Below are 13,750 nucleotides of genomic sequence, written 5' to 3' on the forward strand. Positions count from 1 at the left end.
CTCCTCCTCCTCCTCCTCCTCCTCCTCCTCCTTCTCCTTGCCACCTTTCCAGTTGACTCTGCTCTTTGTCATCAGCTTTGTGGAGCCTCGCATTCATCATCCCCCCCTTCTTCTTCCTGTGGGCGTGGCATGCGTCGTAGCCCTCCCCCTTGCCAGCCCTCCCCCACTCCCTGCTTTGAGCCGCCAGCTTCCGGCTCCATTCCACAACCCTGCCATCCCTGTAGTTTGGGGCAAGTGTCTGGTGTTTCATTTTGGACGCTTGGTTGTTTCTTCTTTGGGAAGTTTTGGGAATTTTCCACAGGCAGAATAGAGCTAAAATGAACACAGCTGTGGAGCCAAACACCCCAGGCTCTTGCCCTGGCTCCCTCTCACCACTGTGTGACCTTGGGCAAATCACCTCACCTCCCTGGTCCCATCTATGGAATGGGACAGCAACGCTCAGCTCGCAGGTTTGTGGTGGCTTTGCTCAGGACCTGGCACGTGGCGGGCTCTGGCAGGTATTGGTTTCAGAATGACCAGGACCGCAGGCCTGCCCAGATGTCATCTCAGAGGAAGCTGAATTTTCCACCTGTGCTGTTTACTGAGCTAGAAACCTACCCTTTGTCACCCCCGTCCCTACCTGCTACCCCCCCCCCCCCCAAATAGCCTGATCCTCCACCCAGGAGCATGGGGAAGAGCTCTGCAGACCTGGTCATGAATTACAGCCTCTCTACTTGTCAATTAGATGAAGCAAGGCAGAGGAGCCCGGTTCTCTGACTGGAGGTGACCTCACAGGGTGAGAGGCACTGTGCGGACCAGAGAGCCTGGCACTTGGTAGATACTCATCAGAGTGGGCTGCTGTGGTCCAGGAGCCGTCTGTTGCAGAGGAGCTCACGTTGCTCTTGGTTAGAAGGTAACTAGCGATTCACCTGCCTCCCACCAACTGCCCCTGCCGTTCGGCACTCCCAGCTCTGCCTCTGGAGACTAGGTCAGACCCTTTCCTGCAGGACTGACAGCGTGCATTTCCTGGAGCTGCTGTGACAAAGAACCCAAATTGGGAGTCTTTAAACAGGACCAGCTTTTGTGCCTGTCTCCAGGCTTCTGGCACCGCCAGCAGGCCTTGGAGCTCCTTGGCTTGTAGGCACATCACTCCAGTCTGTGCCTCTGTCGCCACATGGCCTTCTTTCTCCCTGTGTGTCTGTGTCTCTCTTTATGGGGACACCAGCCATATGGATTAGGGGTCCTCCCTAGATCCCAGAATGACCGCATCCTAACTAACTATATCTGCCACAACCCTGTTGCCAATTAATGTTGCATTCTGAGGTTCCTTCTGAGAAGGACGTGACTTCTGGCAGGAGGCCCTCCAATCCACTGGCCCACACGTATGTACACAGAATTCTCAGGAGCCCGTGACCCCACATTCCGTCCACATTGTCTTCTCTAGACAGCATCCTGGTCTGCAAGTGACAGACACTCAGTCCTAGCTAACCTAAGCCAAAGCTTGTGCTACAGGAAAGCTAAAACCAGTCCCTCGCTGTGAATCGAGAAATTCAGATGACGTGAGGGTCTGTTTCCCCCTGGGCCATGGCCATGGCCATCCATGGCTGTTGGAGGCCCAGGGGTTTTTTTCTCCCTGCAGAGGCACAGTTTCAGCCCTGGACCTTTCACTCAGCCCTGGTCCATGAGGCTGAGGGGCTCGTGCTCGCCCAGGCTCAATCCTGTGCCCAAACCCCGCCTCCCTGGCCAGCGAGGGCCTGGACTGAAGTGGAGGGTGCTAGAAGCTGCAGTGGGTGCATCGCTTCATCCGTGTCATTTGAGGTGGCATCTGGGCAGGCCCCATCACAGCTCTGGACCTGCCTTGGGGTCTCCAGCCCCTGTGTGGAGACAGACAGGTAGATGTGTCAGAATCCAGTGGTCATATCGAGGAAGTTCCTGCAGACAGGGAAGGCCACTAAAGGTTTGCCCCGTGGATGGGGGGAACAAGACCAGAGAGAAGTAACAGGCACAGACAGGAGCCATGGGGTCCCCAAGCCATGTTCTGGGTACTTCCAACTGGCTCCCCTGTGTCTTGGGGAAAACGAGAGCAAGGCCGAGAGGCTGAGGCTTGAGACTGATACCCGCATTCAGCTTGTGAGGTGCTGGGGACACGGCCTGCCTTCTTAGGGCGTTCAGGCTAACGGCATGGTAATATCAACTGCACGGCTTAACACGGATGACAGATGGTGGTACCAGGGCACATGGGGGTTGCGCAAGGACCACGGGAACACAGTGAGCCAGCGGGCCTAGGGTAAGGCTCAAACCCGATTGCTGCTCCTGCTTATTACACGTGAAGCATGAGCAAGCTGCTGGGTCTCTCTGCGCCTCTGTTTCTTCATTTAAGATAAAGTAAGTAAACGGGCGCCTGGGGGGCTCAGTCGGTTGAGCATCCGAATTTGGCTCAGGTCATGATCTCACGGTTCGTGGGTCCGAGCCCCCACATCGGGCTCTGTGCTGACAGCTCAGAGCCTGGAGCCTGCTTCCGATTCTGTGTCTCCTGCTCTCTCTGCCCCTCCCCCTCTCGTGCTCTGTCTTTCTCTCTCTCAAAAGTAAATAAACATTTAACAAAAATTAAAAAAATAAGTAACGTTCCCACCTTATAAGTTTCTTCTGGTGATTAAATGAAATAATGATTAGCACAGATTCCTTTCTGGTAATCACCCAAGAAATGGGTTTTTAAACTGGCTTGGCGTTTTAGAAATCTGGGCTGCTTTGTGTTCTAGAAAAATCACCAATTGCAGTAGAGAAGATGGGCCAGAGGTAAGGAGGAGTTTAAGTAGCTGTTTATTTTTTTTTTATTTATTTTTTTTTTTTAATTTTTTTTTCAACGTTTATTTATTTTTGGGACAGAGAGAGACAGAGCATGAACGGGGGAGGGGCAGAGAGAGAGGGAGACACAGAATCGGAAACAGGCTCCAGGCTCTGAGCCATCAGCCCAGAGCCCGACGCGGGGCTCGAACTCACGGACCGTGAGATCGTGACCTGGCTGAAGTCGGACGCTTAACCGACTGCGCCACCCAGGCGCCCCTTAAGTAGCTGTTTAAATAATGATGGGGACTTGGGACTGGATGAGGAGCTTCTGGGAGATAAAGCCTAGGGCAGCTTGGCGTGGTGGGGAGGTGGGAGTGAGCTCTGGCAGGGGTGACTTTCCTTTCCTGGGCGTCCAGCTAGTCTCGTCAGTGCTGATGCCGTCTCCCAAGGTAAGCGTGCAGGAGGAGGAGGGCGCAGGAGCAAGCAGCAGGCCCGCTTGGGCCCTGTGACCTGCTGAGCTCTGGCATGGAGCGTGGCCTGTGAGCCGAGTGCTGTGGGGAGAGCAGGGGTCACGGATGGAGCTTCCAGGGAGCAGAGGGAGAGGGCCTCAGGGAATGAACGGTGTTGCTGGCCGTAGCAGGGCTATCGTGACCACCCTGAGTAAGACGAGCCTGATGAGGCTGACCTGGGGGCCAGGGGTGAGGGGTAGGAGGGGGAGTCCTGGGCAGTGCTTCTTGGAAAGGAGGGTGGGCTGAGAGGGACATAAGGGGCACAGGTGGTTTGGGTCTGAAATGGTGTTCAACTTCTTAGAAAAATGAGTGTATTGGTGGACAGAGTGGAATAGTGAAGGTATAAGGGAGAAAGGCCAGTAGGAGAGGCCGCTCAGGCACTGGGGTTGAGCAGGAATTGCTGATGGAGGGCCCTGTGGAAAGGTGTGTGAAGCTGGCAGTGCCCTTGGGGCACTGATGGACTATGTGACTCGAGGGGGTGGCATGGGGGAGGGAAGCCGGTGGGGCAAAGAAGAGGCTGTGGGAGCTCAGGGAGACCCTCTAGAAGGATCATGATGGCCAACGAGAAGGCCTACAGGAGTCTGCTATGGGCACCACTCAGAATTGGAGCAGGGGAGGGGTGAGGGAGGCAGGAGATGGGCAGGCAGGTAGGGCTTCTGTAAACAGGAGCCAGAGGCCCAATGCCACATCTGAGGGGAATGAAAAACCTCTGACCGTGGAGGGTGGTTGGGGGCAGGGAGAGCAGCAAGTGGCATCTAGATGTGCCCAGGTAAGAGTAGGTTAGGTCACCAGAGGTGGGAGAATGGGTTTCTGAGCTCTTTGGGATGGCGAATGGAGGCATCTTCGGTTTTCAGTTTGAATGGAGAAAGGCAGGGCTGGTTTACTTAGAGGCAAAAGGGATACATTAAGGAATGAAGGTGGGAAGAGATATTTACAACAAGGGTGAAGGTGGGGGAAACATCTAGAAAGAAAGCAGGGGAGAAGTCTCGAACGAAGGCAGGGAGACATCTAGAATGAAAGTGGGAGAGTTATCTAGAGTGAAGGTGGGAGGAATATCTAGAATGAGAGTAGGAGGAGATCAGTAGAGTGAAGGGAGATATTTGGAAAGACGGGGGGAGACCTCTAGAATGGAGGCAGGAGGAAACATCTAGAACGAATCCAGGTTTTCCACCAAGGTGGGTGGCCGGAGGGATAGCCACTCACCAAGGCAGGAAACCAGGGAAGGGGAGTGCGTTCCTTGGTGCTAGATGGTGAATCCCATCAAGGAAATGGCGAGTCAGGGCAACCTGGGATGCCTGCAGCGAAGGCTCCAGGGGCCTGTTGGATTCAGAAGTCTTGAGCTCTTAGGGAAAACTGTGGAATAGACCTGGGGATTGGCAGTGGGTGGAGAAGTTCCGGGTTTGGTAGGGGTGATTGATGGGCTAGCTCGCAGGTTTGCAGGGCAGAGAGAGGTTAAGGAGTAAGGAACCTGTGTGGCCAGAGTGGGAAGGGAGGGGAGCAGGCGGCCCAGAGGTAGAGGGTTCCCAGTGTGTGGTGCCCGGTGGTGAGAGCCGCTCTGCTTCTCAGAGAGCTGGGCAGCGGTGGGGAGCACACAAGGGCCTTGTGGGCCTGACCGTGGTGCCGTGGGACGGGAGGGGGGCGGAGCGTGTTCTTATTCCTGGCTAATACTTTGCCTTTTTCTAACATTCTTTTTCACTGCTCTTATGGAAGCACGTTATTACCACCAAGGAGGTAGAACTCTGGTTCGTGGGCAGCATGGGGGGCGGGGGCTGCCTGATCCTGAATGCCCAGAGGTCATCGTGGCATTGTTGGCCTTTCTGAGGCCCTCACTCCCAGACATCTGTGTGGTGCCCCTGGTGATTGGTTGGTTCCACGGGCCTGTTTTCCGAGTGAACAGGGCAGGGCTTAGAGTCCATTGGTCTCTGCCTCCTGCTCATTATGCGCCCTGCCTGTGGCCATCGCGCCAGCCCTCAGGGCAGGGAGGGTGTGGAAGCCCTTTGTGCAGAGGAAGCAACATTCAGCCTGTTTCCTCAGTGTTCGGGACACTGGGGTTGAGGACTGACCCCCATGTGCTGAGTCTCGAGCAGGTCTGCACAGTGGGGGGCCCTCTTCCCCATCTGACCCCTGACCACACAGTGGGAAATGGTACAGCCAGAGCCTGGCCCCGGGTTTGGGGCAAAAACTGTGTTTTCCCCACTGGTCTATAGGTGCCACGCTCATGGGTCTGCTGGATCCTTGGAGAAGATGCACTGTGATTGGTACCTCGAGATTCCTGGGGAGGGGCGCCTGGGTGGCTCAGCTGGTTAAGCATCTGACTCTTGATTTTGGCTTAGGTCATGATCTCACAGTTGTGGAGCCTGCTTAAGATTTTCTCTCTCCCTCTCCTTCTCCCCTTCCCCTGCTTGAGAGCACGGTCTCTTGCTCTCTCTTAAAAAACAAAAACAAAAAAAAGAAGAAGAAAGAAAAGAGAAGAGAAGAAAAGAAAAAGATTGCTGGGGAAATAGGCACCAGCAAGACCTGGACAAGATCTGAGCAAGGTCTGGAAGACACTAGAGCTTAGGTTACAGGGAGAGGGACATGTTCAGACAAGGCCCCACCTTCGAGCCGACATCTAGAGTCCCAGCCCCAAAGCCTCCTGTTTTCACTCTTTACCAAGTGCCACCAGTAACACTGGCCTCTCTTCCTCAGCTCTCCTCCCTCCCCAGCCTTACCCCTGCCCCACTGACAGCCAGGCTGCTGGTGAGAGCGGCCCTTCACGACACACACTGTCATGCACATGCCTGTCGAGCCTTCGTTAGCCCAGGGCGGGCAGTGTTCCAGTTTACAGCTGAGGACAGTAAGGGCCAGAGAGGAGAGCTGCCTTCCTTAGCAATGCACTCTTAGCCTTCTGCCCTGGGTGACGTTAACCCCTTCAAAGCCACGTGGACCATTAGATCTAAATGTGCAAAGGGCATACTTGTGGCAGTGAACACCTCTTAGGGCAGCTGGACTTCTCTCAATCCCTGGAAAGTTGTGGATACATTTTTTATGCATTCAAAAAGCAGCTGTTTATAAGCCTGAATGTTTCTCAGCCTGTGTGCTGATTTGTATGCAGTGTAAATAGGGTTGGTGTGGCCCAGGGCAGGGTGGGGCTGTGCTTGGATAGAACGCAGCGGATTTCATGAATGGTGGGACCCCAGGCCCTGCCCCACCTTGCTTCAGAGAGAGCCTTTTATTTGGAGAGCTGTGCTCTCCCTGTCCGCCTTCCCATTCAGAGCCATTTTGTAGGCAAACGGGTGAAATTTCTTCCAGTTGACATTTGCCTGCTATCCTGTCTCCTCATATTGTTCCTGATAAGTCCCAGAGGAGAGAAGCCTCTGCAGTTGCAGAGGTGATCCTGGTTTCGAGGGGATGGATTTCTCTGTGGCCCACTTTCTCCTGAACTTGAAGCCTACTGGGGGGTTCTGTGATGTTTGCCCTCAAAATGCACGGGGGCCTCCATCCAGGGACCTGAAACCGAAGGAAGCGGGGGCAGAAGGAGAGGGACAAGATAGGAGACAACCGCTCTACCCTTTTACAGACTGCATAGTGAAAGCCAGTGTCCCTGTGGCAGATCTGGAGAGGGTGAGGCCTCATGGGGTCGGTGCTGTGGCTCCAGGACAGCTCGGCCCAACCAGCCGGCCCGGGTGGCTCTGACCCCACCTGTCTTGTTTCCCCGTAGACCTGGAGGCCTCATACAGCCTTACAGCTACACCTCTGCCTCTACTCAGCCCGGTGCTTCCCCCAACTACAGATGCCCCCCGAGTACCTGCCGGCCGGCTGGGCTGCAGCTGGGAGCAGGCACTCGTGGGCTCGTGTGATGGGGAGTACTGCCTCAGGGGGTCCAAAAGTGGGTACGATAAAGCCTGTGCCTTTGGGAGCTACAGCAACAGAGACACCAGGAAGGAGCCACAAAAAAGATGTGGTCTCATGGGCTTCACCCTGCCAAGGGCAGGTCTGGAATGGGGAAGGAATAAGCTGTGTTCCCCCAGGACGGAGAACAAGAGAGTAAAACAAAGAAGGGAAGATAGTTGAGATGGAGGGCACAAAGCAAAGCTCTGTGTGTTCCCGGCATCCTAAGGGAGAACATCAGAACAATTGGGAGTGAAGCAATTAGCATAGTTGTAGAGAGAATTTGCCCAAGATGAAATGTCCAGCAAAAGGCTGAAAATCCATTTTATTTTTTTAATGTATATATTTTAAAATTTTTTTTGGGGGGGGGGAGAGAGAGAGAGAGAGACAGATCATGAGTGGGGGAGGGGCAGAAAGAGGTGGAGACACAGAATCCAAAGCAGGCTTCAGGCTCTGAGCTGTCAGCACAGAGCCTGACACGGGGCTCGAACCCACGGACCGTGAGATCATGACCTGAGCCGAATTGGGACACTCAACCGACTGAGCCACCCATGCGCCCCTGAAAATCCATTTTAAGAGGCCCACAATGTCAAAGAGTTTTAAATACAAGCATAGAGAGACCTTCGGCAAGAATTGGGAAGAGGCGTGGGGCGCCTGGTTGGCGCAGTTGGTTAAGCGTCCGACTTCAGCCAGGTCACAATCTCGCGGTCTGTGAGTTCGAGCCCCGCGTCAGGCTCTGGGCTGATGGCTCAGAGCCTGGAGCCTGTTTCAGATTCTGTGTCTCCCTCTCTCTCTGCCCCTCCCCCGTTCATGCTCTGTCTCTCTCTGTCACACACAAAAAATAAATAAACGTTGAAAAAAAATTTAAAAAAAAAAAATTGGGAAGAGGCAGGTGCCCCACCTGTGCCCCAGTTGTGGGTGGTGGCGGACAGAATCCAGTGGCAGGGGTCCCAGGGTTCCGAGAGGAAAGAGCTGAATCCTAGGAGCCCATCTTCCTGCCCTGTGTGACGATGGGAGGCTAGTGCTGAGACAAGACTCCATGTGTCCTCAGTAGGAAATCCCTAAGATCTTGCCCATGCCATGGACACAAACCGGGGCGGTGATATCAAGGACTGGAATGGAATGGCGGTAGAGGGCCGGCCTCGGCTCTATGCCTGCATCCTCAGAACCCAATGGAACTGCACATCGTTGGGGCAGAGCCAGGCCAGTGCGGCCTCCTGAGCTGTCCCCTCTGCTCTCCGCCCCCCCACCCCCACCCCAGGAACGGGCGGGCTGCTTCTTCCATCACATAATCACATCACAGCAGGCCTGAGGATGATAGCCAACACACGGGGACGGTGCAGGGGAAGGCAGGGGCACCCAGCCCCGGCGTGGCATCGTTGGTGGCACAGTGGTAGCGAAAGTGCCACCTCCGGGCTGGTAAAGTGAGACTGTTCAATACTGGGTGTCTGACCTGCTAAGCCACTGAGCATTCATTCCACTGCTTGCTGTTCTTTACCGACGAACTCGGTTTGTTTGAGTTCTCTTAAAATAATAATGGTGCTGCCCCGTTCCATACCCACTGCATGGCTGGATTTCTAAAATATCGAGACACCGGGCCGGGAGAATTATTAACCTGCAAGTCTCCCTGCCGGGTAATGGGGGCAGAGCTGTGTCAAGTGCCAGAGTGATCCTCTCACTGCTGAGAGCCTTGAAGAGGGGCTTTCTGCATTTTTACAACTCCCGTCAAGTGCCCTGGCCACAGGTGGTGTTTATGCCGAAAGGCCACGTCAGGTGCCTTCTACGGTTCCTTCTATGGCAGCAAAGGTTCCGGCGTGGACCTGGCCTGAAAACCATCTGTGAAAACAGTGCAGCCAAACCCTCGTAAATATCTGCCCCCCTTCCCACTTCTCAGCGGGTGACCTTGGGCAGGTTACTTCATCCTCTGTACCTCGGTTTCCTGACTTGTAGCAGGAGGTGAGAGATCACAGCACGTACTGCACAGAGGTGTTACAAGGATGAGTAGGGTGGTGCCTGGCGTGCAGCGTGAGTGTGTGCGTGCACGTGAGTGAGACCTTGCATGCGCGTGTGCCTGCCGGAGAGAGACGGAAGGGAGAGGGGGCAATAGAAGGCGTCGGGAAGGAGACAGACTGGTCAGAGCGGCCCAGGGATGCCACTGATCCACTTCAGCACAATCTCTATTTCCTTTGGTTTTCGTTTCATATTTGAGAAAAGAAAACAGACTCATTTTTTGATAGGTTCTGAACCTTCTCTGATAAAGAAAGAAAAAAGAAGAAAGGGTCCCCCCCAAACGCTGCAGAGGTTATCTCCAGGAAGTGAGGTTCTAAAAATGTTATGTATGTTTTTAGACACTTCTGTGGTTTTTCCGTTTCTCTTCGTTGCGCATATATTAGTTCTGAGATCAGATTAACCACCTCTGTATGAGAAAGCTGCGGTGTGTGCAATGGCACAGTCACAGTCAGGTGTGCCCGTTAGGCAGGAAGAACCCTACGAGGCAGCAAGTGGGGGGTGGGCACGGGGGTCTTCCAGCCGGCCACCTCGTCCCCTCTCCTGCGGGGCTGGAGCCCTTGTGGAGCCCGCAGCCCCAGCCCGGTCCCCTCGGCGTCTGCCGCTGCGGACAGCCCTTGACCCCCTGTGTTCTTGGTTCTCTCTGAGGAGTAACCCGATGCTGATGGCTGCCAGGTGCCCAGCCGGTGGTGCTGAGTGAGGGAGCGGACCCCCTCCGTGCCCACTGGAGCCGAACCCCAGGCCCAGCTGCTCTCTGTCCCTGCAGGCCCCGCCGGACAGAGCCTGTGTGCTCAGGGCTGCAGGCCCAGATCCTCCGCTGCTACCGTGACCACCTACAAGAAGTACTCCTGTGCTCGGACCTGGTCAAGGCTTACCAGCACTGCGTGAGCGCCGCTCACAAGGTAAGGCCTCGCCCTGCGCCTGGCCTGGGCTGCTGGGCGCACGGGGGCCGGGTGCTGACGCCGGACTCTCTCAGCCCGTCTTTGCGAAGTCAGACATGCCGACCTCGAGGCCTCTGTCTTGTGCACAGGGACGGAGTCAGGAACTTTGATTTCCTCTGCCACTTCCTGGTTCGGACGTTATGTCTAGCTGATCCCATGACTGCCCTCGGATAGCCGGGTTAGGAAAAGAGGGCCCAGGGGCCCTGGACCCTACCAGGCTAGGTCTGGGAGCGGCTCTGAGTAAGCTCTGGGTCCGGGAGCGGGTCTGGGAGCAGCTCTGGGTCCCACCACCTAGTAAAGGGTATGCCTGTGCCACCCACTTCTTACCTTTGAGCAGTTGGAAGTAGGAGCTCACGGGAAGGGCCCATAGTGCAGGGTCAGGGTCACGGAAAGGGCAGGGGCAGTCCTGGGAAGGAGAAGAGCCTCTGGGTTCAGGGAGGTAGAAAAGTAGGTGCAGCCTGCCCGACAGGATGAGGGAGCGAAGGGTACCTCTTGGCCCACCCTTCTGTGCGGGTCTGAAGGGGCAGGCTAGCACCCAGCCTCTGGTGAGTGGGGGGGTCACGGTGGTCCCAGGTCTTCTACACCCCCCAGCCCTCCTGCAGGGCAGCGGTGAGGTGTCCTGGATGTGTGAGGATGGCAGTGGGCCTCCCCTGAGAGCTGGCCCCAAGGTCTTGCCCTCTTCCCCTAACCCTCCCAGCCAGCTCCCAACCCTGTCCTCCCACCTCCCCCCATTGCCGTTCCTCTTCTAGACAATTCCATCGCCCTTCCCAAGCCCAGCAGTAACTGCCCCAGGCTGGACCCAGGCCCTCTCTGGTGTTCACTTAGGGGTGCCTGACTTGGACTTCCCCAGAGGGCCGGCATGTTTGCTAGACAGGCTGTAGGATGGGGCTTTCTTCCTGTGGAAGAGCCCCTTGTGCCCGGTAGGAGACAAACTGCTGTGGGTACTGGTGGCGGGAAGGCTGAGGCCGGAGGTCCGGTCTAGCTAGGTCCGGCGGAGTGTCTCTCCTGCTCAAAAGCGTGGCCTCGCCAGAGCCCTCCTCACTCTTCTGTCAGCTCGGGCCCCGTGCGGCGCAGTGTGCGCGTCTGGGCTCTGAGGCCCAGCCGCAGCGCCCGCTGCCCAGAGTGGGCTCTGGGACAGCCTGGGGCCCAGCAGCAGCTCCCCGAGGCACCAGGCTTGAAGCCTTCTCGGGAGATCACGTTTCCTCCCCGCCGTAGAGCATGCAAAGCTGTTTGCTCAATTTCAAGTTGAGCAGCAAAGACCCTGCCGGCAGTCCCTGCAGCGCAGAGCGGAGCCGGGCCAGTGGCCCTGCACCACGAAACGTGGGCCACGGGAACAGGTGGCCCTCTTGGGCCCCTTCACTTCTACCAAGGTGTTTGTGAAGGCGAGCACGAGAACCCTTGCCCAGGTGGGATCGGAGGACCATGGCACGGGCTTGCACACCGTGCACCTAACTTTCTACTGAGGGAGAGGCCTAGGGTCCTGTTGTGGCCTCCTTGATTCCCCGCAGAGCCCTCTGGCCGCCCCCCGCCCCCCGGTCCCCCGACTACCCTCCATCTTTCCCTTCGGGCCCCACGGCCACAGAATTTTCCGCCCCGCCCCCAGCAGAATGTATCTTTAACAAACACATCTCACCAATATATCTTCATTGCACTGAGGCAAAAATGTGATTACGAAGGAAGACAGATTGCATTTATCTCCAGTGTGTTCTCTGTAGCTCTAGCACGCCTGAGAGAGGCTCTGGGGCACTGCCAGGCCTGGCTCCCTCCTCCCCGGCCCCCACCCCCTGGCGTTATTAAAGCCTAAATTGGAGCCCAGGCAACTGGCAGCAGCGGAGGCCGGCCCTGCTCTGACTGCGCGGCGTGTGCAGCATTCCTTCGGGAGAAACATGTTCCACCGACTCCTGAGGCCCTCAGTGCCCACAGCGTACCCTGTTGCTGCCCTCTGCCCACCTCTGCCTCAGAAGGCTCCTGGTGGAGCCGGGATGGGGCCGGGGGGATCTCTGATAGCGATTTGCTTCTCGAAATACCAGCTGGCAGGAGCCCTCATCTCTGGCAGTCAGGGAGTGGGTATCGGAGGCCCACCACCAGGAGGTGCCTCCCCAGAGCTCCTGCCGGCACCTGCGTGGTCCCTTCCAAGCCCGGGGATGTGTGCGTGCGTGTGGATGTGGGCAGCGCCTTGGAGGCAGGTTCCAGCAAGATGCAGCCTGATGGTGAAGGCTCTCACACAGCAGAGCCTGCTCTCTGACTGGTTTCACTTAGAAAACTCAGAGTGGTTAGGTAAGAAGGCAGGGGAGACCTTGGCGGGGTGAAGCAGCCTTGGGCTGGGGCCTGCCTGCCTGTCTGTAAGGGCGGTCAGATGAGCACAGGCTCCTTGTTAATGGGCCACCGGAGGCATGTGCTGAGTGGGCATGGAGACGAAGAGACACAGTCCCAGGTTGCAGGGACCAGCTGGGGGCACCCTTTCCATGGAACAGTCACACTCATGGGGCATCCCGAGGGCCAGGGGCCCTCTTAGAGCCGAGGCTCTGGGGATGCGCGGGGTTCCCAAAAGAGAGGGCCATGACTGAACTGTGACCTGTTCTCCTTTGCAGGGTTGAGGAGCAGGCCTCCATCCTGGCCCTGGCGGTGACTTGGAGCTCTGAAGAAGGAACCAGTGATGGGACCACAGTCCGCAGACCCCTGGGCCACAGCCATTTTCTCCTGGGTGCCTATGGATGTCTCTGTGCTTGGGGCTGCCGTGTGTTTGGGAAGTAGAGGATGTGCTACTGTCCGAAAACAAATAAAGCAAGTGTCTTTGTTTTCAGTCATTCTCTCGGCTGGCACACAGCTGCTGCTGCCTCCTCTCTGTCCATACCTGTGCTGGACCACGGCGATGCAGGCTGAATGAAACAGGCTGTTCCCCCTTGGGGAGCACTCAGCCTAGCAGGGGAGACAGATGTGGAAGCCCCCAATTATGCTGCAGTAGCAAAAGGCCGCCCAGAAGCAGGTATGAGATGAAATGAGGGGAATGCAGTTCTTTCTGGGGACGGAGTGGAGAGAGCAGGCCAGCTTCCTGACAGAGGCTCTGTCTGAACTCCAGTGTAGAAGCTGAGTGGATGACCGCTGGGCAAGCCAGAGGCTGGGTGAGTGGGACCCCAGATGCAGGGCTCAGGGAGCCCAGAGCTGGGCTTTGCAGAAAGCAGATCAGGGGCTGGGTGGGATAGGGGGATGCCAGGCCATGACGTTAGGGCTGAGTGACACCTCTGTGGCTCTCGGGGGAGGGTGGGCTCAAGTGGGGCAGGACTGAGTGCCAAGGAGAGCCCTGCAGGCACTTGAGGGCATGATAAGTGGGAGGCTGGTGGGCCAGGTCGGGGGACAGACCGAGGCGAGGCTTAGCAGCCGAGGTTAGCGTGCCTCTGGATTTGAGTGGTATAGGGGAGAATCAAGGATGATTTCTAGACCTCTGGCTTGGGTGCTGGTGATTCTGGGGGCTGCAGTGAAGGACACAGGGATTGAGAAGTGCAGAGGACAACGATGTTTGGGACGTGCTCTGCTTAGTTGGGGTCCTAACTAGGCACAGTTAGGGTTGGCACAGGCATGTGGGACTGGTCTGCCGGTCCTTGGCTTCTGGCGGGATCCCAGCTGAGGTGTCTTGACCACACCCGGGCTGCACCGAGC

The 13,750-nt window shown here is 56.6% G+C and overlaps 1 protein-coding gene across 3 annotated transcripts in view; it reads left to right on the plus strand.

Annotated features, from left to right (window-relative positions):
- Window positions 1-12,900, plus strand: part of CHCHD6 (coiled-coil-helix-coiled-coil-helix domain containing 6) — a 251,749-nt gene extending 238,849 nt beyond the window's left edge. For 2 of the 3 annotated variants that reach the window (XM_040463272.1, XM_040463273.1), the window contains exons 7-8: window positions 9,919-10,054; window positions 12,685-12,900. In XM_040463272.1, coding sequence (XP_040319206.1) covers window positions 9,919-10,054; window positions 12,685-12,690 — 142 coding nt within the window. In that variant the 3' untranslated portion in view covers window positions 12,691-12,900. Of the gene's footprint in view, window positions 1-9,800; window positions 9,880-9,918; window positions 10,055-12,684 lie in introns of those variants that run through there. The other variant, XM_040463274.1, reaches the window with a different exon arrangement.
- Window positions 12,901-13,750: the final 850 nt, after the last annotated feature.

Source organism: Herpailurus yagouaroundi, unplaced genomic scaffold (assembly GCF_014898765.1).
Source record: "Herpailurus yagouaroundi ecotype Mexico unplaced genomic scaffold, PumYag 387, whole genome shotgun sequence".
NCBI classification, from domain to species: Eukaryota; Metazoa; Chordata; class Mammalia; order Carnivora; family Felidae; genus Herpailurus; species Herpailurus yagouaroundi.